We start from the raw sequence: 27,140 nt of genomic DNA on the forward strand, positions 1-27,140 counted from the left end.
GGAGTGGGTAGCCTTTCCCTTCTCCAGGGGAACTTCCTGACCCAGGGATCGAACCCAGGTCTCCTGCATTGCAGGCAGATTCTTTACCAGCTGAATCACCAGGGAAGCGCATAAAGTGGATAAATGGCACCTGTAATTTCACAGCTCAGGGATAACTACTGTTATATTGTCATATATTTTCTTTCAGTCAATATTTTGAAGACTTAACACATGTAATGTTTATACATACCATACACCTGTAGCACATATATGCCTATCTATTTTTGTTTTCCAAATGGGATCTTTTAGATTGTACAGTTCTTTACCTTGTCCTTTTTCACTCAGTTACATTGTTAGCATTTCCCTTAGTCAGTAAATTCGGAATGTTAATAATTACTACACCATCACTTACTTAAGTTTTCCTTCCGACAGGTTTTTTTTTAGATTAATAATTTAAAGTAATGGAAATTGCTTACTATAGATGAAGGCAAATAATGTTTCAGTTTTGAAGTGGGGTGGTGAGTTTTTTATTTTAATAGTTGATTTACAGTGTTGCATTGCTTTGTGCTGTGTGAGTTTCTGATAGCTGAAAATTGAAAGGGTGTTCAGGGAAAGAGAGTGTCTGGAACCAAGAACAGTACTGACATGTATAGGGAATCAGGGGAAGACCTCTGACAAGGGGCTTTGTGCATGGAGAGAAGGTTCACACTAGTTCGTTTCACCCCCTTTGGATTTCTGTAGTTCAGTCGTGTACTTGTAAATATTGAACTGTTATGCAGACTCATTATATATGTACTTTGATATGTGAATCATCTATTTCTTTTGAAATATATTCATAATATGTAAACCAAGAATCCCAGCCTATCCATATCAGAGCTGCCTCAGTCATCCTCTTCCCCGCTTTTCCCAGCGTGGAATAAATTACTTCCTCATTTCCATGGTGGTGTGTATAGAGCTGATCACCACATTCCTTGAAGGCAGCGTCCCTGCGCCCGTCCCCAGGGCCTAGTACAGTTGCGGCACCGCCGTGTTTTCAGGAACGTTTCCTCTCTACAGCTGAAGAGGATGAAGACAAAGAAGACGACTTCCGGGCGCCGCTGTACAAAACCGTGGAGATCAAGGGCATCCAGGTGCGCATGAAATGGTGCGCCACCTGCCGCTTCTACCGGCCGCCCCGCTGTTCCCACTGCAGCGTCTGCGACAACTGCGTGGAGGTGAGCGCCGCGCGACGCCTCCCCCAGGCCATCGGCGGCCCGCCCGCGGCATCGGGGCGAGTCCTGCGGGCTCTGGGCCGAGGCCGGCTCCTGGGGCTGTTCTCGCTCTGCCAGAGTGCTGGCAGCCGTGTACGTGGAGAGGCGGCCTGTGCGTGTCCTGCTGCGGGCGGGACCCTGGGTGGGCAGGCGCAGGCCCTCCCACACCCAGCCAGGGCTCCGGCTCCGGCCCCGGCCCCGGCCCACCTCCTTGGCTACTGGCCCTGGCCCCGTGCTCTCTGTCTCCCACGTCATGCTGCTGCACTCAGGTTCTACAGCAGGGAGCTGCTGCGGGCCCACCATCCGGCACAGGGAGCTCTGCTCAGGGCCCTGTGTGCCCTCGGCGGGCAGGGCCCACACAAGGCGGCCCATGGCTATAGACGGCTGCTGCGCTCGCTGTACAGCAGGATGGTAAAGCGCCTATACTCAGATAAAAATTAAAAAATAAATGTGCAATTCTCAAATTAAAAACACACAAAACAAACTGTATAATTTCTCTTTCTGTCCTGCATTCCCTGTCTTTTATTTTTAACCCCTTTCCCAGTCCATTTTTACTTGGCTATAAGCAGTTGCCTACTAGATGTTTTTTCCAAAGGAAAATCTTAATGTATCCTCAAGCCTCTGACGTTTGTGCCTGTCAGAGCTCCTTGGTCACATAGGATAAACTGTGGGAGATGGCCTTGGCCTTTGATCAACCTCTGGAAGGTCTTTGTGACAGACTGCTGTGCTAAGTCACTTCAGTCCTTCCAATTCTGTGTGGCCCTTTGGACTGGAGCCTCCCAGGCTCCTCTGTCCGTGGGATGCTCCGGGCCAGAGCCCCGGCGCGGGCTGCTGTTTCTCCCTGCAGGGGGCCTTCCCCACCCAGGGGTGGAGCCCGTGTCTCTCGTGCCTGCTGCCTTGGCCGGCGGGCTCTGTGCTGTTCTCTCCCACCTGGGAGCCCTCCCGCGGCGATAGATAAGCCGCAGGAGCCTGTTGTTACGTCTTGCAACTAAGTGGTGAACGTGATCACACGTTGCTAACGCAGCAGCGTCGGGTTCTGTCTGCCGTGGCCCCAGCCTGCCCTGTCCGCCCGCAGGAGTTCGACCACCACTGCCCCTGGGTGAACAACTGCATCGGCCGCCGGAACTACCGCTACTTCTTCCTCTTCCTCCTCTCCCTGACGGCCCACATCACGGGTGTGTTTGGCTTCGGCCTGCTTTACGTGCTCTACCACATGGAGGAGCTCTCTGGGGTCCGCACGGCCGTCACGTATCCTTCAAGGCCTGTGGGTCGCCGGACTACTGGGGGTGGGGGGCGGCGGCAGGGAGAAGGCGGAGGCCCATGGCAGTGGGGGCGGGGCCGGGGGGTGGTCACAGGGACGGCGGCCTCGGTAGGGGCCGGGCAGGCCAGGCCCTGGGGCTCTGCTCTCCTTGACCGCTGGCTTCAGGATGGCCGTGATGTGTGTGGCTGGCTTGTTCTTCATCCCGGTCGCTGGCCTCACGGGGTTCCACGTGGTGCTGGTGGCCAGGGGACGCACCACCAATGAACAGGTAGGAGACGTGATGGGAAGGCGGGCTTGCGTCTCGGCCTTGGGATTAGCATATGCTTTTTGTGATGTGTCCACGTTCCTCATGTAAGCATGAGAACAGGCCACATCTGTTAATGAGCATTTACAGAATGTGTCCTCGGTACTGGACGATTTGGGCTCGGAGCCAGTAGAGACAGCGGCGACCTGGGCCAGCCCTCAGGAAGCTTGTGCTTATCTTCCTGCATGTGGTGATAGCTGATGTTGCTTGCTTGCTCTCAGTAGAGATCCCCACTTTACATGAAGCAGCTGATGTTCAGGGTCAGGTAGCTGCTGTGAGGTAGACCTAGAAATTGAACCGGTGGCCCTGACTAGAGTCCCATTCGCAGTCACCGCAAAGACGTGCTTCTCTGCGGCAGGGTTGCACGTTGCCCTTCTCATGTCTCCCAGTAGTGGGCGCGCAGTAGGCTGTCACTGGTGGTGTGTTGGCTTCTGGAGGTCACGGTCCCCTTGTCTGGCTGACCTGGTCCTTTTTCCTCTGTCCAGGTCACGGGTAAGTTCCGGGGAGGTGTGAACCCCTTCACCAATGGCTGCTGTAACAACGTCAGCCGTGTTCTCTGCAGCTCCCCAGCGCCCAGGTACAGCTGCCCCGTGCTCTGGTGCTCACCCTCAGTCACACACGTCCATCGTCTTTGGGTTGGCTTCGGTGTGGGGGGCTGCCTCTTAGGGCAGGCTCTCCTAGGATGGGAAGTGCTGAAGGGCCGACCTTCAGACCCTGAGAGTTCAGTGCGTTCTTCAGATGTACTCCCTTTGCGGAGGCAAGAATGAGGTTTACTCCAGAGCGCCTTGAGCTGGTTGTGTCTGCCCAGAGGCCTGGTCTTGCTGTTGGTCTTGTACTTCATAGAATTGGAGAAATCAGTTCAGTTCTGGTTTTTCCCCTGGCCTGCCAGGACTGTTTATGTATCTGTAAAAGTGCTTTCCACAGGGTAGGCAGCCAATAGATATTTTTAAATGACTGAATAAAAGCCCTCTTGCTCTTGACACTCAGGTATTTGGGGAGGCCAAAGAAAGAGAAGACAATTGTCATCAGACCGCCCTTCCTTCGGCCCGAAGTGTCAGATGGTCAGATAACCGTGAAGATCATGGACAACGGCATCCAGGGGGAGCTGAGGAGAACTAAGGTAGGGGTGCAGGGGGTAACGCCGGGCACCTCGGGGAGCGGGCACCTCGGGGAGCCGCCCCCACGGCAGAGGTGAAAGCTTGCTTTGTTTGAATCTCTTACCGTATTTATCACTTTCCGGTTTGTCTTGGAGTTACTTAAATACATACCTACTGTTCCCATTGCGTTTTCAGTTCATTAACAGTAGAAATTGAGTCCATTCCTTTGCAAGCCTTCCTAGGACTTAACCTAGAGCTTATGGATGGTGGGAGCTCAACAAGCAGCTGTTGGTGGAAATAAGGACAGAATGAAGCCCTTGTTGAGCAAAACGTCTCTCTCCAGCACCATCCCCAGAGTGCCTGGTTTCTCCTTTCCTAGTTGAGAAGCATGTGATGACGCCCCCCGCCCCTCTTCCCCCAGTTTCGTACTTCGAGTCGCCCTGACGCTCCCTTCTGCCTCATTTCTCCAGTCTAAAGGCAGCCTGGAGGTAACAGAAAGCCAGTCAGCAGATGCGGAACCGCCCCCACCTCCTAAGCCGGACCTGAGCCGTTACACGGGGCTACGGACACACCTCAGCTTGGCCACTAACGAGGGTGAGTGTGGCCGCAGGAGTGAGATCACTGCAGAGATGGCGCGGGCAAGGGCAGGGGTAGGCCGCTGCGTTGTGACTGAGAAAACCCAGCAAGCGGTGCTTGAACCACTTCTGCGGACAGCGGGAGAGGGGTCCCACTGAGCTTCGGCCGTGAGGGGCCGCCGCGCACGTGTGCCGTCAGCCTCTGGGCAGACCAGGGCACAAGCCAGGCGCGCTCTGTGCGCTCACTCAGTCTGAGTTCTGGGCTGGCTGAGTCTGTAGGCTTGGTTTCAGCAGACTCGTGGTTGTCCCTGGGCCTTCCCTTTTGCTCAGTGTATCTGACTACCTTGTCTCCGCTGTACTTTAAGCAGCTGCGGTCAAGTTAAGGGAGTGGCTTAGAAGGTGGTGCCCATGGGCCTCTTTTCCTGCAGAGAGCAGCCTCTTGGGCAAGGACAGCCCCCCCACACCCACCATGTACAAGTACCGGCCGGGCTACAGCAGCAGCAGCGCGTCAGCCGCCATGCCTCATTCGTCCAGCGCCAAGGTACTGAGCGCTCACTAGGAAGTAGGGCTGGAATGTAGGCCACCCGTTGTGGGAAAATGGGGACGGGTGTAGGGGAGGAAGCACCGAAAGGGAGAGAAGAGAAGCAAAGGCGGCTTGCTCCTTGTCGGCACTGGTGGTGCCGAGTCTCCTTGCTGCATGTCCTTCACCCCAGAGGGGTCCTTGTGGCCCCATCGATGAGGCCCTGAGGACAGCCTCAGCTGAGCTCAAAGCCCAGCTCTGCCGCTGCAGACGCTCCTTAGCCTGTCTGCGCCTCACTCCCTGCTGTTCCTAATCAGAGATGAGCCTCGGGGGTTAAAAATGGGAACGCAGGTGAACACTAAGCGTGTTGCTGGCGTGTGACACCCACCGATGTTGATGACTCCTTGGGCTCCGGGGCCTCGCGTCTGGCAGGAGGGGCAGCCACAGCCAGCTCTGCTTTCTCCCTCAGCTGAGTCGCGGGGACAGCCTGAAGGAACCGCCCTCCATCGCAGAGAGCAGCCGCCAGCCCAGCTACCGCTCGGAGCCGAGCCTGGAGCCCGAGAGCTTCCGTTCGCCCACCTTGGGCAAAGGCTTCCCCTTTGACCCGCTGTCCAGCGGCTCGCGCTCCTCCAGCCTCAAGTCTGCCCAGGGCACAGGCTTCGAGCTGGGCCCGCTGCAGTCCATCCGCTCCGAGGGCACGACTTCCACCTCCTACAAGAGCCTAGCCAACCAGACGCGAAACGGGAGCCTGTCCTACGACAGCCTGCTCACGCCCTCCGACAGCCCCGATTTCGAGTCTGTGCAGGCAGGTCCGGAGCCAGAGCCGCCTCTGGGCTACACGTCTCCCTTCCTGTCGGCCCGGCTGGCCCAGCAGCGGGAGGCCGAGCGGCACCCCCGCCTGGCGCCCAGCGGCCCGGTGCCCCGCGAGCCCTCGCCCGTACGCTACGACAACCTGTCGCGCCACATTGTGGCCTCCCTGCAGGAACGCGAGAAGCTGCTGCGCCCGCCGCCGCCGCCCGGCCGTGAGGAGGAGCCGGGCCTAGGGGACTCGGGTGTCCAGTGCACGCCCGGCTCGGGCCACGCGCCGCGCACCAGCTCCTCCTCTGACGACTCCAAGCGCTCGCCCCTGGGCAAGATGCCGCTGGCACGCCCAGCGGCCCCCCGGTTCGGCAAGCCGGATGGGCTGAGGGGCCGGGGACTCGCGTCCCCTGAACCAGGCCCACCTGCCCCCTACCTGGGCCGATCCGTGTCGTACAGCAGCCAGAAAGCCCCCCCTGGTGTCCCCGAGACGGAGGAAGTGGCCCTGCAGCCATTACTGACGCCCAAGTAAGTGTCCGTGGCCTGGCCTCCATACACTGCCTCCAGGCGGCCTCGGGGTTCCCGGGTGCCTTCTAGCGCGTGGACCCGGCTCAGCCTGCCCCGGGGAGAGCCCTGCCTTCCTGTTCCTCTTGCTGCCTCCCTGGGCCTCGCCTCTCAAAAGGCTGAGGAGAGGATGTTTCCCCTGGCCTCGTCTCCCTAAAAAGCAGTTTGCCGGAGAGGAAGTGAGCTGTGTAGCTGCTCCTGGAGAAGGAATAAACGGGAGGGAGGGAAGCAGGCTGCTTGTCAACAGGGCCATAAGATGGAAGGGGGTGTTTGGGTCAGTGGGGTGCATGTGGAGGGCACAGCATCCTCTCTCAGCCTGTTTCAAAGGGCGTCCCTTTGCTGTGTCGTGTCCCACGCTGACCCCGCTCTCCTTTCCTTCCCAGAGATGAAGTGCAGTTCAAGGCCGCCTACAGCAAATCCAACGGACAGCCCAAGAGCATAGGCTCAGCCGCCCCCAGCCCCGGCCAGCCGCCTCTCAGCAGCCCCACAAGGGGAGGCGTCAAGAAGGTGTCAGGGGTGGGGGGCACCACCTACGAGATCTCAGTGTGAGCCGGCCCCCTGCCTCTGCGCCTGCACCAAAGGGCCCCCGGGGCCACCTCCCTCCGCAGCGGCCCCTCCCCTGCACGGACACGTGAAAACCAGGGACTCCCAGAGGAAGAGGGGTGTTTCCTAAGATGCAGGGGGGCTGGGGGTCGGAGCGTGGGGGCCCCGAGACTGGGGTAGCAACCCCCCTTCACCTTTCAAGACCCTCCCTCCCTCACCCCCTGGACCAGACTCAGTGGACATTTGTGCAATTGCTCACCCTGGAGGGAACCAGATCATTTTTAAACCAGAAATAATTTTTTTTATTATTGTTACGGATTCTATTTTTTTCCTCTTCTGCGTTACCAGGTGTGTGTGTACATATATATATATATATATATTATAAATATCAAAGAAATTATATATCTATCCTGGGACGGGAGGATGAGGGAGGGAGATGTGTGCGGGGGCCCCTACTCTTTCTGTTCCTCAGACTAGCGGGAAGAGGGGAGATGTCACTGAGGTCTTCCTCTTCCCCACGGCTCCCGCTCTTGGTCCCAGCTCCCATCTAAGGACCCAGCACCCCGCGCTGGTGGTGCTGCCGCCGCGCTGCTGCTGCTGCTGCGTGGTCAGGAAGGACACCCAGGGGGAGGAGGGGCGGGGCAGGGTCGGACGAGGAGGGCGCCTCAGCCCTGTGACTGGTGGTGGTGGGGTGGTCAGAAGGGCTCGGTGGAGCTCCAGCAACAATACTGGGGTAGCGCCCCCTTCTTGGGGGGGAGGGGGCAGAGCGGGCTTCTTCAGCGGGCCCCTCAAAGCCCTCCTCCCCCGCTCACACGGTTAGCGTTATTTTTAAACTCACGCCGGGAAAAAGAACCCAAAAAGCAATATTTCTCATCACATGCCAAAAATGGGGTGGAGAGAAGGAGCGGCAGGCCTAGGCCCCTCCAGCTGTCCCTTGGGGGTGCCCCCTGCCCACCTCAGTATGGTGCTGGGTAGAGGGGATACCTGGGTTCTCACCTTCAAAAATAGGGGTGACCCCAGCCTCTAGACAGAGGCCCTTTTATTTTTTATTGATTAGCCATTTTAAACCAACAAGGAATAAAAAGAAATCCTGATCTAACCAGCCCCCCCGACTTGCGTTGTTTTGTGCGCGTAAGGCAGGGAGACTGATCTGACGGGAAGTTACAAGGACGACCTCCTAAGCGTTTCTGGTCCGGGCCCATCCTTAAGCAGGACTATGGTGAAGAGAACCACTTAAGACAAAAGAGATCCTGTTTTTACTTCAGTGATTTAATTGGATGTTTCAGAAAAGTCTTTTAACGACCAAAACTTGGCATTTCAGAGTTGAGAGCGCTCTTGACTTTTGCCTACAATCCCTTAACAGAATCTTCTCTGGATGGTAAAGCTCCTTTTGGATGCAGCCAGAGGCAAGCCCGTGAATGACGACGGAGCGAAAGGCAGACCACGGGGATGGACAGGGGCAGTGGGACCTCGCATGCCGCCCCCTGTCAAGCAGAAGGCAGTGTCCTCGTTTAAACAGGCACCTTGGACACTCATCTCAGAAAGCTGGCCTTTGCCTCCCCGTCGGTAACTGAGGTCTGTAAGCCCTCGCTCTGAAACCCTAGGCTAACTCGAGCGGAAGGAGGGGTTTCCGTCTGCTGCTCTGGGACCAACCCTGGCTCGTCCCAGCCGGCTCAGCCACGTCACGCTGGGCTGAGGGCAAGACGCCGTCGGCTGGGGCGCCCCTGTGGCGGCCTCTGCGTACCCGGCCTGCCGCAGACACTGCAGGGGTTTGCTTGGCCTCGTCACTCGGTCGCATCTGACGCTGCGGCCCCGTGACCTGCAGCATGCACACGTCCCATCCTCCACTGTCTCCCCGAGTTCACTCGAAGTCACGTCCGTGAGTCAGCGACGCCGTCCAACCCTCCCGTCCTCTGCCGGCTCCTTCCCTTGCCTCAATCTTTCCTAGCATCAGCATCTTCTCCACCGAGTTGGCTCTTGGCATCAGGTGGCTGAAGATTTGGGAGACTTCTTTTTTTGCTGTCTTAGAAGCTTAGGCATTCACATCAGCCAAGTAATTTCACTGTCTTAGGGAGTGGCGAATATCAAAAGTAGGTCTTATTGTAAAGAATCATTTACCTTCGCTTGCCAGAAATTTATTAAAAAAAACACCACAGGGTTGGCCGAGAGGCAACCTTGCTGGAATTCACTCCTGACTGTGGGTGCTTTCTCCATCGGCTACCGAGCTTCCCCACGAACCTGACCTAGGACACAGCCGGCCTTCAGCAGGAAGGCCACCCAGGCACCAGCTGGCAGCCTTGGGGGCAGCGTGGTGACAAGCCTGGGGCAGGGAGGCGCGGGCGCGCTCCGCTCCTGGACCCTGCTCCCTGGTCTGCGGCGGCCGCCCCGCCTGCTGAGGGAGCCATGCCACGCGAGGCCCGAGCCCCCTCAGGCCTCCGCAGCCCCGGCGTACAGCTTGACCCCCACGGAAAGGCACTTACCTCCTGACAGGCAGCCACGCTTCAGCCAGTTTGATAAATGCAATTTTAAGAGAATAAAAATCCTAACAAATCAGACCAAATCCTACATCAGACAAACTGCACAGGTGGACAGAAAGCTTCCGGGGAGGGGAAGAGGTGTCCGCGAGCGCGAGGCGGGCGGGGGCCGCCGGGAGCCCCGCCCATCTCCCCACCGGCTCCTCCGGCTCCTCCGGCTGCGCGGCGGCCGCCCCTGCACCGGCGCTGACCGCGGCCGCCGCGGGCCCGGCAGGGAGTCCTCCCGGCAGGGTCCCCGGCCCCTCAGCGGAGGCTGCTGCTGCTGCTGGCCTGAGAGCTGCCCATCCCGGGGTGCTCCGGGCTGTGCCGGTTCTGGAAGGAGAGGAGGGCAGAGGGAGAGGGGCGCTACCGAGGGCCGGGCGCGGCGGGGACGCACGGGCCGCGGGCTCCTACCGCACCTTCTTCTTCTTCTTCTCCTTCTTCTTCCTCTTGCGCTCAGGGTCCTCTTCTTTCTTCTTCTTCTTCTTCTTGTGATCTGAGTCAGACGGCGTCTCTGGTGGGGACACGAGGTGCCCGTCACGGGTCGGGCCCCGACTCCTGCGCCGCCAGGGCTCCGGGGCGCGAGGAAAAGCCCTCGGCCAGGGCACCGCGGCTCTCCGCGCAGCCAGGATGCGCTCAGGGGCTCCGCCGAAGCCCCGGCCCGAGGTCCCGCCCGCCCGGGCGGCTGCCTTACGTCAGCTTCTTCTCCAAGGAGCAGCGGGGAGCCCAGGGCTCTCGTGAGGGACTCAACTGAGCTTTTCACTGAGGAAGGTCAAACTAGATTCAGAGCGCCCGGCTTTGCAGCTCGGAAGACAACCGCTTCTTACCTGGGGGGACGGGGTCCTGCGTGCGGCTCTGCTTGTGCTTCTGCTTATTCTTCTTCTTCGGCGGCTGGATGTGCATCAGGCGGCACTGCTCCGGCAGCTGCAGGGGCCGAAGGCAGGGCTGGTGAGCAGCGGGCGCGGCCCCTCCCGCCGGCTGCACTGCTCGCGGCACCTGCTCTGCGCAGTACTCGACGGGGGTCAAGACGCGGGGGCGGCGATCACCGCCAAGCCCTCGGGCCTCCCGCCCCACCTCACCCGGGGGCACGCGCCGGGCCTCCCCCTGCCCCACCTCCCCAGGAGGGCACGCGCTGGGCCTCCCCACTACTCCCCACCTCCCCAGGAGGGCACGCGCTGGGCCTCCCCACTACTCCCCACCTCCCCAGGAGGGCACGCACCGGGCCTCCCCCTGCCCCACCTCCCCAGGAGGGCACGCGCTGGGGCTCCCCACCGTCCCACCTCCCCAGGAGGGCACGCACTGGGCCAGTGTGCAGGCGGAAGCCAGCCAGCATGGTCCCTGTGATGGGATTGAAAGAGCCCCCAAGGATAGGGGGCTTCTCGATGAGGGAGCGCAGGCTGCTGTTGTCATGGGAACCAGGCAGATCAATCATCCCGGGCAGGTCGGGCAGGAAGTTACTCAGCTTCTCCTTCACTTTCTTCCCACAGAATTTATTATAGGCATGCTCCAGGTTGTAGTGTGTGATCAGGTTAGTGCTGCCTGTCAGCTCGGTGCTGCCTAGAGCACACGGGGAGAAGAGAAAGGGGAAGAATCAGCTCCAAGAGCTGTTGTGTAGCTCAGCTGCATCTGACTCTGCGACCCCCGTCCTTCACCGTCTCCCAGGGCTTGCTCAAACTCATGTCCACTCAGGCGGTGATGCCGTCCAACCATCTCACCCTCTCTCGCCCTCTTCTCCTGCCCTCAAGCTTCCCCAGCATCAGGGTCTTTTCCGAGAATAGAGAGTTTTTTTTAATTCACTGACCTAGAAGGGAAAGTAAAAGACTATATTCTAACCTAAGTAAGGGGTCTTTTAAGTTAGAACTACCAATACAAAAAAGTTATTTTCGAGTAAGAAACAGCAAGAATAAATAACAACACACAACAAACACTAAAAATACTGTACTACAGAATGGTAGGTTGCAAGGAGGGGAATAGGCAAAAGTCTAAACAGGGCAGCGGTGGAAACCACTTTAACCCAATAAAGGAGACAGTCAGTGTAACCAGAGCACAAGGGACACAGTGCTTATAGCCTGGGCTACACATCGCGCTGTGTTTCATCAATGTCCTAATGAGCAGTTAATACTGCTGGCTGTGACTAGAATAAGATAACCTCACAGCTCAGCTACAACCATGCTTAAGGCCGACTATAACCCAGTGGTGTGAGTGTCTTGCTTCCTTTTTTTTAAAAAAAAACTAGCAAGAAACTCCAGTCACCTTTACAGAGAAAAACAGACTTTTCTAGCTACTGCTGGTAACTTTGGTACCACCATCTTCACTCTTCCTATAATACCAAATATGATAGCTCTGCCTAGAAAAAAAGAAATGTTTAATTAGAAGTTGGGCAACTAAAATTGTAATCCTTTGTATGCCTGTTTCTGCTTACCTATGGAATGCAGTCAAAGCTATCACAATTACACTTAACGTTTTTCAAGGTTCAATTGAAAACATATTGGAAAGTATAAAGTCTGTAAGTGGGAGGCATCATCGGTCTCAACATTTCACGGCTGACTTTTTCCAAAGAATCGCGGTTGCTGCTGTTCAGTCACAAAGTCGTGTCCCACTCTTTGAGACCCCGTGGGCCACAGCACACCAGGCTCCCCTGTGCTGCACTGCCTCCTGGAGCTTGCTCAGACTCGTGTCTGTCGAGTCAGTGATGACGCCCAACCATCTCACCCTCTGCCGCCCTCTTCTCTTGTACCTTCAATCTTTCCCACCATCAGGGGCTTTTCCAATGGGTTGGCTCTTTGTATCAGGTGGCCAAAATATTGGAGCTTCAGCTTTAGCGTCACTCCTTCCAATGAATATTCAGGACTGATTTCCTTTAGGATTGACTGGTTTGATCTCCTTGCAGTCCAAGGGACTCTCAAGAGTCTTCTCCAACACCACAGTTCAAAAGCATCAACTCTTCGGTGCTCAGCCTTCTTTACGTCCAACTCACATCCATATATGACTACTGGAAAAACCACAGCTTTGTCTAGACAGACCTTTGTCAGCAAAGTGATGTCTCTGCTTTTTGGTACATTGCCTAGGTTTGCCATAGCTGTCCTTCCAAGGAGCAAGCGCCTTTTAATTTCATGGCTGCAGTCACCATCTGCAGTGATTTTGGAGCTCAGGAAAATAAAATTTGTCACTGCTTCCACTTTTTCCCCTTCTATTTCCCATGAAGTGATGGAACTGGATGCCACAGTCTTCGTTTTTTTGAATGCTGCATTTCAACTCAGCTTTTTCACTCTCCTCTTAGTAATTTAACTAGGGTCCAGTGGTGAGAGTAGAAATATCTAACCTACAATTTCATAGTCTAGTTATGATGAACATTTGGGGTACAAACGACAAAAGTGACTTGTTGATAATCATTCACTTGAGAAAACTCAGCTCTGAGCTATCAGGCCACTGAGGGCTGAGAAAAATGCCTTGTTCATTCACATCTCACTGGTGCTCAATAACCATTAAATAAGTAAGGTGTTTTTCCTCCCTATTGACACGCCACCCTATTCTGCTGCGTGGTCTTCCGCGCCAGCTGTCGCTGAGAGTGGGCTGCGTGACGGCAGGAGGCTCGGGGACCCAGTGCTTCTCAAGTCAGCACTGCCTCCTTCCATTTTCCCCACTCTGTGCTTTTGCTAAATTCTTTACCTGAAAGAGTCCATCCGATGTTCTGTTTTGCCCATCAGTTCTACGAAGATGATTTATAAATCTCTCTCCTCAGTCCTGATTCCACTCCTGAAAACTAATCTTCCATTTCCAACGTTCTCTTAATTAATTCACTGCAGATTCAGTTTTCTTTTTTTTTGGCTGCACCAGGAGGCTTATGGGATTGTAGTTCCCTGACCAGGGATCAAACCCCTTGCAGAAGTATGGCGCCCTAACCACTGGACTGTCAGGGAATTCCCTTGACATTTTTTTTTTTTTTTAAACTCCAAATCTTCCCTACCTCACTCATGGTTCCTTTATTTTAGTACACGGCACCCATGCTCTCTAGATATCTTTAGAAGCTGTACTCAGTTCAAAAATCTTAATGGTTTCCCATTCCCTCAGGAAAAAGCTCAAATTCCTTCAACCTGCATTTGTGGTTGAAGGTATAAACGTCTTACTGAAACATCACTAGCTGGAATCAAGATTGCTGGGATAAAGAGCAACAACCTCAGATAGATGACACCATTCTAATAGCAGAAAGTGAAGAGGAACTTCGGAGCCTCTTGATGAGGGTGAAAGAGAGTGAAAAAGTTGGCTTAAAACTCAACACTCAGAAAACTAAGATCATGGCATCAGGTCCCATCACTTCATGGCAAATGAAAGGCGAAAAAGTGGTGGCAGTGACAGACTCTATTTTCTTGGACTCCAAAATCACTGCAGACAGTGACTGCAGCCATGGGATTAAAAGATGCTTACTTCTTGAATGGAAAGCTATGATAAACCTAGACAGCATTTTAAAAAAGCAGAGACATCATTTTGCCGATAAAGGTCCGTACAGTCAAAGCTATGGACGTGGGATGAACTGAAAGATGTCCCTGAGACTAACATGTATGTCTAAAATGACTCTTGATTTCCACCTCCTCAAACTTTTTCTTGCCTGACCTCAGCACTACCATCAATCCTGTTATTCAAGCCAAAAATTCGAAATCACCCTCAATTCCTCTCTCCTCCACTTCTATATTCAATCCTTCATTCCTGTCAGTTCTACCTCTAACATTTATCCTGCATCCATTTACTTCTTTCCTCCATTGCTATCGCCTAGTCTAAACCACCTCTTTCCTGGACCACTAAGCAGTAACATTATTGAAAGGGGGATTTTTGTAGAAACTAACGCAATAATTAATTCAGCTATTTCACTACCACTTTGCATTATTACATTCAACAGTTACAGCTGACACACCTGTAAAGTCTTCTCCAGCACCATGAGTTTCATTTTCACTTTCCGTATCAGAAAACAATCACTAAGGTTTTTTGTCTCTTTGTTGGTCTAATAGTCACATCATCTGAATCAGAACTACATTCGGAACAACTATCATCTTCTACTGCTGCTGCTAAGTCGTTTCAGTCGTGTCCCACTCTGTGCGACCCCATAGACAGCAGCCCACCAGGCTCCCCCGTCTCTGGGATTCTCCAGGCAAGAACACTGGAGTGGGGTGCCATCTCCTTCTCCAATGCATGAAAGTGAAAGTGAAGTCACTCGGTAGTGTCCGACTCTTAGCGACCCCATGGACTGCAGCACTAGTTGCTGCTCGGATAATAAGAGAAAGTATCTGCATAAAATTCACTGAAAAAATTTTCTTCACTCAAAATTGCATGATGTGTCACTTTTTAAAATTTAATGAAAATAAACTTGTGTTTATAAGGTTGGAATAAAAACCTAACAGAGCAAAATGCGAATGATAATGTCAATGATAAGCTGTATGATGAATCCTTGGTCAATTTTAAGCTTTAACAACTTCCCACCGTGATGTTAATGGTTTCACTCTCTAAAAAAGGTATTGACATATTTCTGGTCAATAATATGTTAAAATCTAAATGTCTAACACAGGCCTCTGCCTACACTCTCACTTTATCTATCACTCCTCTGTTCACTTCACTGGAGTCCAGCTGATCTTCTGTTCCTCAAACATGGCAAGATTTTTCTCACATTGGGGCTGTTGATTTCATTTCTTTTTTGTATCCAGTTATTCCTTCTCCCACTCATAAATGGCTAGCTCTTTCTCGGCGCTTACATTTTAACTCTAAAGTAACCTACTCAGAAAGAGCTTCTCTGATCACTCTAGCTAAAGCAGTTCAGCTCCCTTAAATCTTATCACATTTTTTTTTTCCTACAGCCGTAACTGCTATGTGATTTCACCCTGTTACCTTCTGCCTCCTCCATGGGCACGTAAATTCCCAAACAGGCAAGGATCTTGCCAGCCTTATTCACAGTTCTATCTTCAGTGTACAATACCCCCTGGTACATAAAATAGGTGCTCAACGAAATAAGTTTTTGAATGAAAGAGTCTGGTCCAATTCTATTCACTTGTTCCAACAGATGAGGAAAGGCCCAGGCCCAGAGAAAAAAGAAAGGCAACAAACCAACAGGAAGTCGGAAGCAGATTTGGAACTAGGTCCGCAAGGATGTTAAATAAGGACTCTCAAATTCCAAACTTGAACCCTGGGTGCTTTTTCAGTTAGCCACTCAGTCGTGTCCGACTCTGCGACCCCATCGACTGTAGCCCTCCAGGCTCTTTCGTCCACGGAATTTTCCAAGCAGGGATACTGCCTTTCCCTTCTCCAGGGTTCTTCCCACCTGAGGGCTCAAACCCAGGTCTGCCGCATTGCAGGCGGATTCTTTACCGTCTGAACCTCCAGGGAGTAACTTTTAGGGAATCATAAAACCACCATCAGCGTCAGAGGCAGGGCGGAGCGTGAAAGGCGGCCACAGAGACCCATTCTTCTCATTCCCAGTCCATCCTGAGGATTCCTGTCGTGCCTTTGGCCTTGAATTCGCAGTCCTTTCCGACACGGAGCTCCGAAATCCCCGCACGCGGCGCCCGGGCTTCCCCTCACCTCCCTCGGCGTCTAGGAGCCACGCCCAGCCCCACCTCGCGGCGATCTGATTGGCCGGCTTCGGCCGGGCCTCGGACTCACCTGGCAGCTCCCTCATTAGGTAGAAGGGGCCGCAGCCTGCCGCCGACTTGTCGCTCCCGGGAGGGGCCGAAGCGGCGGTCGGGGGCGGGGCGGGGCCCGGCCCCCCGCCCGGAGGCGGTGGCGGCGGGGGGGGCGGCTTTCCGGGTCCGAAGCCGAGCGCTGCTGGGGGAGGTGGCGGGTCAGCCTGGGCCCCGAACAGCGCCGTGAAATTCTCCATCGTCCCCTCTGCCCCGGCGCCGTCCCGGTGTCTGGCGTTAATGATTCTCATTGGTTAATCTTTTCACGGGGTACCGCCCTTTTCCTCCAGGAGTCGTTTACCATTGGACTGCCTCTGGCCCTGCCTACCTTCTTCCGGCAACGACTTCCGTCGCCTTCTGAGAACGTTCAGGAACTACTCCTTAACATTATTAAATTTTCCGAGGCCCCCGCTCGCAGCAATCGCTTAACCAATGAAATGACTTAGGTAGTAAAAGCGACAGCTAGGTTAGCCAATAACATATCAAATCCCTTTCTCACCTTCCTTACCTGCAGTAGAGGGCCAATCAGAGATCTAGTTCCGGGTCTAGAGGCGGGGCATCTGACACTTGGCCCAATGGAAACCTTCAATAGTGAGAGAGGCGGGACCAGACCTACGGAAGCCGAAGAGAGCGGCCGGTGCCTCAGGGGGCCGAAAAGATGGCGGTCCTAGCGCCTTTGATTGCTCTCGTGTATTCAATCCCGCGACTTTCACGATGGCTGGCCCGACCTTACTACTTTTTGTCAGCCCTGCTCTCTGCTGCCTTCCTACTCGTGAGGAAGCTGCCCCCTGTCTGCGAAAGTCTCCCCACGCAACGCGAAGACGGCAACCCGTGTGACTTTGACTGGGTGAGCGACCCTCCTCGGGACCCCACGACCTTGACTGTCCCCGCCCTGGTGGTCGCAGCCGGGAGCCCCGAGGCTGACCGTTTTGAGAACGCCTCAGGTTCCGGGCCTCTTAGCGGACTTGACAGACTGCTAAGAGTGTAGGGCGTGGATTGTTACCGAGCCTAAGCCTCCTCTTGTGTAGGGTGAGAAAGCAGCCGGTTAGCTCGCCCAGCAGTCTCAGCCCTTTGCTTTTTGAGGCCAAGCTCCTTCCCACCTCCCAGTCCATGCTCGACCAGAGTCCTCCCCAGACTGGGCCCTCGCACTCTCTTCCAGTGTTGCTCGTTAATAAAGCCTGTTGAGGAACCAGTGAGTTGTACAAGGCGAGTAGTATTTGTAGTATTCTCGTTTTATTGATGAAGAAACGGATCTTGGCGTAGTTAGGAGACTCGTCCAAGGTCACACAACTAGTGAGCGACGAGGATTTGCAGCCACTCTGTAGCCACGGTAACAGCACACAGCCATCTCTTAAAATTAAGTTAACAGTCTCTCAGGGCGGACTGTGTGCTGGGCTGTGTGCCGCATACTGGGGATGTAAAAATAAATAAAATTGTTAGGCCTATGGAAATGGAATTGTAAAAAAAAAAGAAGAAAACGCTGTAAAGAAATCTGTCTCAAGCCTCTTGGAGTTCTCCCCGAACTGGAATGGAGGGACCACTCAGAAAAATAACTTGAGGGGCTTCCCTGGTGGTCCAGGGGTTAAGACTGCACTTCCCTTGTAGGGGGCCTGGGTTCCATCCGTGGTCAGGGAACTAAGATTCTGCATGCTTTAAGGGGAAAAAAAAAAAATGTAAAATAAGTTGAAGCTCTCGCCCTCTACTGAATAGCCACATACATGTTCTGAGGAAAGACAGTCACCTGAGTTTTTGTCTTTTTTTTCCAAAGCCCCAAATGAGTCTTAATCTTTAACAGAACCTGCTTCCTTACTTTTTATTCTTCACTCCACACTTTTTCATACTCTATCCTTTCCCAGTGTTATTAATTAGCTCAGATGTAGCCATTTTCTTCAAAAGATCCTATTTTTATCTATCCAACTTTAAACAAAATAAGACTTAAACATATAAGTGGATGAAAATAAAGGTTTTTATAAAAGGGACTTTTTATGCAATTAATTTCTCTGAATACTCTTCCCTAATTATATGCAAAATACTGGAAGGTGTTATGTTTTCTTTTTACTTTTTTTTTTTTTTAACTATATGGTACTCATAACTGTTTGTCTTCCTGGGAAATCTGTGTTTTACTCATTTACCCTGGTGATTTGGAAGTTATAATATTAAGGTAGATGGTGTTAGCAAGGCTGTGACTTCCCTGGTGGCTCAACAGTAAAGAATCTACTTGCCAGTGCGGAGATTTGGGTTCGATCCCTGGGTTGGGAAGATCCCCTGCAGAAGAAAATGGCAGTCCATTCCAGTATTCTTGTCTGGGAAATCCCATGGACAGAGGAGCCTGGCAGGCTTCAGTATATGGGGTTGCAAAGAGTCAGACAGGAGTCAGACAGGACTGAGTGAGTAAGCGCATACACCCACAACCTTTGAATTTGAATAAGGGCCAAGTATTAGGTAACAACAAGGAAGTAGTATTAGTTTTGTTAGATATGATAATGGTATTTTAGTTTAAGAAAGAAGTTCTTATCTGTCAACAGTGTGTATTGAAATCTTTACAGCCGAAATGATACAGTTGCAATTTGCTTGTAAGTTTCTCCAGCAAAAGAAATGGGTAGCGTAGATGAAATATTTTGCCAAATATTACTATTGAAACTGAGTATTAGGGGTTTACTAAGGTATTGTAGGAGGCGGGAAATAATTTTCCCTTTGCCCTTCTGAGGTCTTGCCTGCAACTACTGTAATAAAAGACAGATTGAAGTCAATTAAAATACAAACACATTTATGAACATGTGTAACTTGTGTACAAGGGAGATACCCAGGGAAAAATAAGTGACAAAAAGGCTTAGAATTCCAGCTTATATGGCATCTTCAACAAAGAACAATAAATTTGTGGAGAACTGACAGGATGAAGAAGGAGAGTTTTAGGTTTGCAGGAGCTGAAAATAAGAAAGGTAAACTAATGGTAGATGAAGGTGAGTTTGTTACGGTAGATCCCTCTGGCGTTATCTCCAGGCTGATAGCGTCTGAAGTTATCTCCCCTGATTAGTTTTGTCCTTGGTAGAGAAGGTAAATTTTTGTCCTACTCTTAGACACGTAAGGGAAGGGCATGGAGCTTTTCTTTATTTTACTTCTCATCAGTTGCCTTTAGACTCAAAATAATCCTTATGCCAAAATGGTGTACTTGGGAGTGGCATATTCTGCCACCCTTCAGTATCCTCTCTGATTTGGTGTGTGTTTGAGAATTTCCTTAATAAAAAGTTTGAAACAGGGCTACGCTGGTTACTCAGTGGTAAAGAATCCACCTGTCAATGCAAGAGACACAGGTTCGATCCCGGTCAGGAAGGAGTCCACTTGCTGTGGAGCAGCTCAGCCGGTGCACCCAGCTACTGAGCCTGTGCTCTGGAGCCCGGGAGCTGCACCCACTGCGCCTGCCTGCGGCATTTACTGAAAGCCCACGTGCCCTAGAACCCGTGCTCTGCAACGAGGGGGCCGCCGCAGTGAGAAGCCTGCTCACCCCCATGAGGGAAAAGCCCGCCTGGCAACAAAGGCCTGGCACAGCCAAAACCAAGTAAAGATAAAATTAGCTTTAAAAAAAGTTTGAAATGGTGAATAAACAAGCAAACAACCAAGGGAGCTCTTGTTTATGCAGTTATTCTGGAACCCAGTCTCGTCCTGTCTTCTACTGATGTCCTTAAGATCATCCCAGCATCATGCCAGCAGGTGGAGAAAGAAAGCTGTCCCGCAAGGACGTGCATCCCCTTTCTTAACTGCCTGGGCACAGAAGTGGCACGTCACTTCTGCTCACAGTGCGTTTAGGAGTGCTGGTCACACAGTTCTCCCTAGATGCGGTATGTCCTGGAGAAAAAGGAAGTAAGGTCTGGAATATACATGGCTAGTCTTTACCACAGACCCATTCTGTCTTTCAGTTCAGTTCAGTTCAGTTCAGTCGCTCAGTCATGTCCAGCTGTTTACAACCCTATGAATCGTAGCACGCCAGGCCTCCCTGTCCATCACCAACTCTGGAGTTCACTCAGACTCATGTCCATCAAGTTGGTGATGCCATCCAGCCATCTCATCCTCGGTCGTCCCCTTTTCCTCCTGCCCACAATCCCTCCCAGCATCAGAGTCTTTTCCAATGAGTCGACTCTTTGCATGAGGTGGCCAAAGTACTGGAGCTTCAGCTTCAGCATCATTCCCTCCAAAGAAATCCCAGGACTGCTCTCCTTCAGAATGGACTGGTTGGATCTCCTTGCAGTCCAAGGGACTCTCAAGAGTCTTCTCCAACACCACAGTTCAAAAGCATCAATTCTTCGGCACTCAGCTTTCTTCACAGTCCAACTCTCACATCCATACATGACTACTGGAAAAACCATAGGCTTGACTAGACAGACGGACCTTTGTTGGCAAAGTAATGTCTCTGCTTTTGAATATGCTGTCTAGGTTGGTCATAACTTTTCTTCCAAGGAGTAAGCGTCTTTTAATTTCATGGCTGCAATCACCATCCGCAGTGATTTTGGAGCCCAAAAAAAATAAAGTCTGACACTGTTTCCACTGTTTCTCCATCTATTTGCCATGAAGTGATGGGACCAGATGCCTTGATCTTCGTTTTCTGAATGTTGAGCTTGAAGCCAACTTTTTCACTCTCCTCTTTCACTTTCATCAAGAGGCTTTTTAGTTCCTTTTCACTTTCTGTCATAAGGGTGGTGTCATCTGCATATCTGAGGTTGTTGATATTTCTTCCAGCAATCTTAATTCCAGCTTGTGCTTCTTCCAGCCCAGCATTTCTCATGATGTACTCTGCATACAAGTTAAATAAGCAGGGTGACAATATACAGCCTTGACGTACTCTTTTTCCTATTTGGAATCAGTCTGTTGTTCCATGTTCTGTTCTAACTTGCTTCCTGACCTGCATACATGTTTCTCAAGAGGCAGGTCAGGTGGTCTGGTATTCCCATCTCTTGAAGAATTTTCCACAGTTTATTGTGATCTATACAGTCAGAGACTTTGGCATATCAATAAAACAGAAATAGATGTTTTTCTGGAACTCTCTTGCTTTTTCCATGATCCAGCAGATGTTGGCAATTTGATCTCTGGTTCGTCTGCCTTTTCTAAAACCAGCTTGAAAACACCAATACAGTATACTAACACATATATACGGAATTTAGAAAGATGGCAATGACGACCCTGGATGCAAGACAGGAAAAAGACGCAGCTGTCTATAACGGACTTTTGGACTCAGAGGGAGAGGGAGAGGGTGGGATGATATGGGAGAATGGCATTCTATCATGTATACTATCATGTAAGAATTGAATCGCTAGTCTATGTCTGACGCAGGATACAGCATGCTTGGGGCTGGTGCATGGGGATGACCCACAGAGATGTTATGGGGAGGGAGGTGGGAGGGGGGTTCATGTTTGGGAACACATGTAAGAATTAAAGATTTTAAAATTAAAAAAAAAAAATAATAATAAAAAAAAAAAAAATAAAAAAAATAAAACCAGCTTGAACATCTGTCTTTAGAGTATATTCCTTTTAGCCTTGTCTTTGGTCTCCTGATTGGGCATAATTCTCTTTTAAATCATCTTTCCATAATTATAAAAGCCACTTTAAAGCCAGTTTCATTCTTGAAAACTCTTCGTAATTTCTATTCAGATGGAATATATAGTAAGGTCTGTCATATTCCCTACCCCACCCCCCGGCCCCACTTTCGATGTCCATTTCTAAATCCAGTCAGTTGCTTTTGTTGGAGATTGAGGCTGAAAACCTAGGTCCCTGATTGCTGGCTGTAAATCGCAGTTAATTGGTTTTGTCTGAAATAATGATTTGGATCCTGTATGACTAACAGAAAGGTGTGGAATGCCTCAAACCCTCCAGTCTACAGAAGGCCCTCCCCGTGTGCAACCGCTCACCAAGTCTTTGTCACTCTTCACTGCAGTCTTTACTATTTGAAGTTACCTTGCTTGTGTCTTTGTCGTTTTTATTGTCTGTCTCACTTAACTCACATGGAACTTACCTTCTAGAAGGTGAGAAAGAACAGTAAACTCGTGGTACTGAAAAGTACCTTTGAGAGGTTTGAAAGGCCTCCTTCAGCTCTCAAATTATATTCAAAGTGCATGGGTTATCACTATGAATATTAGGTGGAGAGGAATGTTTTAACTTACAACCAAACAAATAGAATAACCATCTGTTGTATTGATGGGAATGATTGAGAAAGTTTACCTGGAAAAGGTTTATTTTACCAGGGTCACGCTGAGCTGATTATAGTGTCTTACAGTTTTACACCATATACTTTATGTCACTGTTTCATACTTCTTATCTTCTTTAATCCTCAGTCAGGGAAGCCAGTGTTCCCTGGTTAAGTGCCTTGCTGAAAGGCAGCAGGCATTTTGTGGTAGGGGTAGAACTGGAACCTGGATCTTCTGACTGGTGTTTTCCCCACTACCCCTTGTGCTTGCTAAGTCACTTCAGTTGTGTCTGACTCTTTGCGACCCCATGGACTGTAGCCCTCTAGGCTCCTCTGTTCATGGGATTCTCCAGGCAAGAATACCGGAGTGGGTTGCCGTGCCCTCCTCCAGGGGATCGTCCCGTCCCAGGGATTAAACCTGCCTCTCTTGTGTCTCCTGCACTGGCAGGTAAGTTCTTTACCACTAGCACCACCTGGGAAGCCAGTGCTGCTCCTTAGCTGACTCCAGTTATTTCTCTACTGTCACCGTTCCCAGTCTCAATCTTCGTTCGTTTTTTCTCTGTTGGTTTGTATCACATATCTGGCTCCCTTGGTCACCCAAATCGCTTCCGTTCGTGGCCTTTCTGACGCTCTGATTCTGTTCCAGAGAGAAGTGGAGATCCTGATGTTTCTCAGCGCCATCGTGATGATGAAGAATCGCAGGTCCAGTAAGTGTGGTTTCCCGTGGTTCGGACCGACAACCTCCGGAGTCTTCCTCTCATGTTGTGAGAGGGGCATAACTTGGTGAACTTGTCCCTCATTCTGTGCCAAGGCTGAATTTGACCTTAGACTTGATCCTCTCCCCCTCTCCCATTTCAAAGTATTCCAAGGAGAGGGACAAATAATAGGACACGGGAGCACGCGGCCCAGCCTGACCTCTGACACCTTTGTGTTTCAGTCACCGTGGAACAGCATATAGGCAACATCTTCATGTTCAGTAAGGTGGCCAATGCGATTCTTTTCTTCCGCCTGGATATTCGTATGGGCCTGCTTTACATCACACTCTGCATAGGTAAGGAGACTGTAAGACTTGGTTGTGGGAACCAAATTCCAACACCACGCCAGTTCCTCCATTCCTGTCTTCCATAGCTTATACGTAATTAATTGTGTGAGGCTCAGGTGATGAGAACCTACAGAGATTGTATTTTAAGAGGAAGGGAATGTGTTTATATATGTCTACAAAATGTACTCTTTGGTAGTTGAAATCTTTGGGTTGGTTTGAAAGTAAATCCCCTACTCAAGCCCTTACATGTTTCCTGTGTTGACTTAAAATGCGCAACATGAGAGCTGCAAGTTAAGTTTTAACTGGGGCGAAACGAGGGCTGCAGGCTGGGAGACAGCACCTCAGTTAGTTCTGAGAAACTGTTCCAAAGAGGCGGGGGGAAAGGACAGCATATGTGTGATTCTGGCGAGGGGGCGCACATGCAGTCGGCGTGTTATTTTTTACAGAAAGTGTGTGCTAGAGTCATGAAGCTTTCTGCCAGTCACGAGAAACCGTTGTCACCATGAAGGATCTTAGTGCTTTTCTAGATGTGAGGAGATACACGAATTGGGCTCATAAAATCGGCTCCTGAGAATATATAACTATAGGAAGACCTGTCCTGCCAGTTTTTCCCTGAGCACAGGGCGCCTCGTTTCTGCTCTGCACCCTGAGCTCCTTCAGGGGGTGTTGAAGGTCGGCAGATGCGGGCGCACGTGACTTAATCCTTACAGAGGTAGATGGCAAGTGCCCCTTGGCAGTTAACACCTGTGACATCCTTTTTCTGTGTTCAGTGTTCCTGATGACGTGCAAACCCCCCCTGTATATGGGCCCTGAGTACATCAAGTACTTCAGTGACAAAACCATTGATGTAAGTGCTCTTCTTCCCTGTTCCTTGGGTGCCTTGGGGGTGCTTTTGTCGTGCTCACTGCTCAGGAACAGCCATACTTCAGAACTGAAGTCAAGGGCATTGGTTCATTGTGGGCTCCAGAGGAGAATCAAGGGCACCATGGTCCATTGTGGGGTCTACAGAGGTATGGGAAGCTGAGATGAGGAATTAGGTACTAAAGTCTGTATCTTCCAGGAGCCTGTGTAATCCAGTTCACCGTTTTCTCTCTGTGTGTGGCAGGAGGAGCTGGAGCGGGACAAGAGGGTCACTTGGATCGTGGAGTTCTTTGCCAACTGGTCTAGTGACTGCCAGTCATTTGCCCCTATCTACGCTGACCTCTCGCTCAAGTGAGTGGGACAGGGGTGGTAGAAGCTGTCCCCTCCCTCTCGTTGGTTTGTCCTTGGTTTTTGCACACTGCAACCCAAGGCACTCCCGCCCCGCCCTGAGGCATCTGTGCCTCTGCTTCACTGACTCCTTCTCTCTCGTCTTGTGAACCAATACATTCCTCCCAGGTACAACTGTACGGGGCTGAATTTTGGGAAGGTGGACGTTGGACGCTACACTGACGTTAGTACACGGTATGTGAGGGCCTGGCAGGGGGGTCCCTTGTGGGGATACACGAAGATGCACTTACAGAGAACCTCTGGATCCTGCAGGTACAAAGTGAGCACGTCACCCCTCACCAAGCAGCTGCCTACCCTGATCCTGTTCCAAGGTGGGAAGGAGGTCATGCGGCGGCCGCAGATCGACAAGAAGGGCCGGGCTGTCTCTTGGACGTTCTCGGAGGTGTGTGAGTGGGCAGGTGGTTTGCAGGAGGCTGTAGAACAGGAGGTCAATTTGGAGCCCACCCTGGGTTTGATTCCTAGTTCTGCTACTTGCCCACAAGCTTTGAGAGTGTGGACTATTTATTAGGTCTCATTCATGGATTCACTCAACGAATTATTCTACCATGTGCCAGACATCCGAATAGTAGGGAACGATTATTAGTTAAGATTCAGTCTCGGTGGCTCTTGTCCTTATAGTCTCCTTGGCAGTAAATTGGAGAGGGTAACATTTTCTTACAGGTTTTGTTTTGCAGATTACATTAAATAATGTAGCTGTAATTCTTGGCACAGTGACTGGCACATAATAGGTGAATATTAATTGACTTTTTCAGGTACCCCAAAAGAAGAGATCTGGGTTAGATTCCTGTCCTTTTCTTCCTCCCTTCCTAGACTGTGTAAATACAATTGGCCCTTGCACAAACGAGTCAGAACTGTGTCGGTCCGCTCGTGTGGCTAGTGTTCAATAGTAAAAACTACAGTGCTGCGTACCCCACGTGGTTGGCTGGAGCTGCACACAGGGAGCCACAGATTGGGGGGGACTGTGGTTTCGGAAGGCTGACGATAAGTTATAGGTGGATTTTTGACTGCAAAAGGGTTGGTGCCCCAACCACACCCCTGTTCAACGGTCAACTGTACTTCTTCCCAGACACCACTCTCCCTTCCAACTTGAACCTGATACGTGCGTCCCTTTTGCACAGGAGAATGTGATCCGAGAATTCAACTTGAATGAGCTCTATCAGAGGGCCAAGAAGCTGTCAAAGGCTGGAGATAAGATCCCCGAGGAGCAGCCTGTGGCCACGGTGCCCACTGCCGTGCCAGATGAGGAGAGCAAGAAGGACAAATAGGATCCCTGCTTCAGAGCTTCCTCTCCGGTCAGTCCCAGGCACCTCGGAGGCCCTGCTCTTTCTGTAACCACAAGCCTTGCCTGAGGCCCGGGTCTTCTATTTATGTTTCCCCTGTTTGGCTATGCCTAGATGGGGAGGGTATTGTTTCTGATTTTTAAGAGGCATCCAGGGCAATGACAGGTACCCTCTAGGAAGGCCCCCACTGTTGCGGCCTGCTGTTTCACTGGAGGGAGGAAAAGATCTTGTCTGGCGGAGGGAGAAGGCTTGCCCTCCACGCTGGGCCAGCACACACCACCGTGTGCTGTCCGACGTCTCCATCAGGCTCTGGTCTCATCATTCCTCACGGTGGTGCCATGCAGCCTACTTAGACTAGATTAAAAACCCTAGCGTAAACAGGCCAAGGTGCAGAGTTAGTGCTGAGATTTTCCCCTCATGGAATCTTACTCCTTTAGGCCCTTCTGGCTTAGTCTGTGGTCTGTATTTAAAAAAGTATAAGCCTGTGACCGGTCCCAAGGAAAAACCTTTAACCACAGACTTCTCTTTGAAGATTACAGAATAATCTACCTATTTTATGAGATTGGGAGGGAGGGGAATAGAAGTTTGAGACTTCCTTTGTGTGGTGGGCCCTGGACGGTGGCTCACTTAACCCTCCTGCATCCTCCCCACACCCAGTTGATGGTTTTGCACAATAAACAGACTGAGAATCACTTTTGATTGTGCCTTTGTGTGTGACTCATGCATCACAAGTGGAAGTGTTGGTCACTCCTGCGTTAGAAAAGCCAGGCAATTGTGGAGGACTCCTCCATAGTCTTCATTTCAAAGGCCACCTGCTTAGTTCATCAGGCGCTGCACACAGGTCCCTGGGGTTGTGGACAGCTGCGGAAGGTTGGGTCTTCCCTGTGTTGGTGCTTAGTCGCTCGTCATCCTGTGGACTAGTCTGCCAGGCTCCTCCGTCCGTGGCATGTCCTTGGCAAGAATACTGGAGTGGGTTGCCATTTCCTTTCTCCAGGGGATCTTCCCGACCCAGGAGCACACCCATGTTTCCTGCATTGGCAAGTGGATTCTTTACCACTTGGCCACCCGGGAAGCCCTTTTGAAGAGTAGGTATCCAACAGAACTGAAGAATCTAGATTATTATGATATGACAGTACAGACCTTAATGAAAGAGAAGGGGGAGGAAATGGGGGATGAGTAGGACTTAAGAAATCCCTGGGCATCTTTTTCAAAATAGACATTAGGTAGGCTCGTTAAAATCTCAGGACCTTTGCATGCATTTAAAAATGTTCCTCAAATGGTCTTGATATTTCTAACACCCTACTATCCCAC

General features: G+C 51.4%; 3 protein-coding genes across 4 annotated transcripts in view; 2 read left to right on the forward strand and 1 right to left on the reverse strand.

Moving 5' to 3' along the window:
• The window catches only part of ZDHHC5 (zinc finger DHHC-type palmitoyltransferase 5), a 23,710-nt gene extending 14,624 nt beyond the window's left edge, over positions 1–9,086 (forward strand). The window contains exons 4-13 of one of the 2 annotated variants that reach the window (XM_052652263.1): positions 1,036–1,193; positions 2,305–2,477; positions 2,656–2,758; positions 3,280–3,371; positions 3,782–3,914; positions 4,362–4,485; positions 4,895–5,007; positions 5,456–6,312; positions 6,732–7,239; positions 8,213–9,086. In XM_052652263.1, the coding sequence (XP_052508223.1) occupies positions 1,036–1,193; positions 2,305–2,477; positions 2,656–2,758; positions 3,280–3,371; positions 3,782–3,914; positions 4,362–4,485; positions 4,895–5,007; positions 5,456–6,312; positions 6,732–6,897 (1,919 nt within the window). In that variant the 3' untranslated portion in view covers positions 6,898–7,239; positions 8,213–9,086. The remainder of the gene's footprint in view (positions 1–1,035; positions 1,194–2,304; positions 2,478–2,655; positions 2,759–3,279; positions 3,372–3,781; positions 3,915–4,361; positions 4,486–4,894; positions 5,008–5,455; positions 6,313–6,731; positions 7,240–8,212) is intronic. The other variant, XM_052652264.1, reaches the window with a different exon arrangement.
• On the reverse strand, positions 8,144–16,317 carry MED19 (mediator complex subunit 19). The gene is made up of 5 exons (XM_052652265.1): positions 16,050–16,317; positions 10,705–10,961; positions 10,232–10,328; positions 9,824–9,918; positions 8,144–9,737 (listed from the first exon to the last, which is right to left on the reverse strand). Exons 1-5 carry the CDS (start codon positions 16,315–16,317, stop codon positions 9,669–9,671), a joined length of 786 nt encoding a protein of 261 aa, XP_052508225.1. The 3' UTR covers positions 8,144–9,668.
• A 379-nt stretch (positions 16,318–16,696) lies between these two features.
• TMX2 (thioredoxin related transmembrane protein 2) lies at positions 16,697–26,517 on the forward strand. Its single transcript, XM_052652649.1, has 8 exons — positions 16,697–16,913; positions 22,885–22,945; positions 23,176–23,289; positions 24,051–24,127; positions 24,386–24,492; positions 24,658–24,723; positions 24,802–24,931; positions 25,668–26,517. Exons 1-8 carry the CDS (start codon positions 16,725–16,727, stop codon positions 25,812–25,814), a joined length of 891 nt encoding a protein of 296 aa, XP_052508609.1. The 5' UTR covers positions 16,697–16,724; the 3' UTR covers positions 25,815–26,517.
• The last annotated feature ends 623 nt before the right edge of the window (positions 26,518–27,140 follow it).

Source organism: Budorcas taxicolor, chromosome 15 (assembly GCF_023091745.1).
Source record: "Budorcas taxicolor isolate Tak-1 chromosome 15, Takin1.1, whole genome shotgun sequence".
Taxonomy (NCBI): Eukaryota; Metazoa; Chordata; class Mammalia; order Artiodactyla; family Bovidae; genus Budorcas; species Budorcas taxicolor.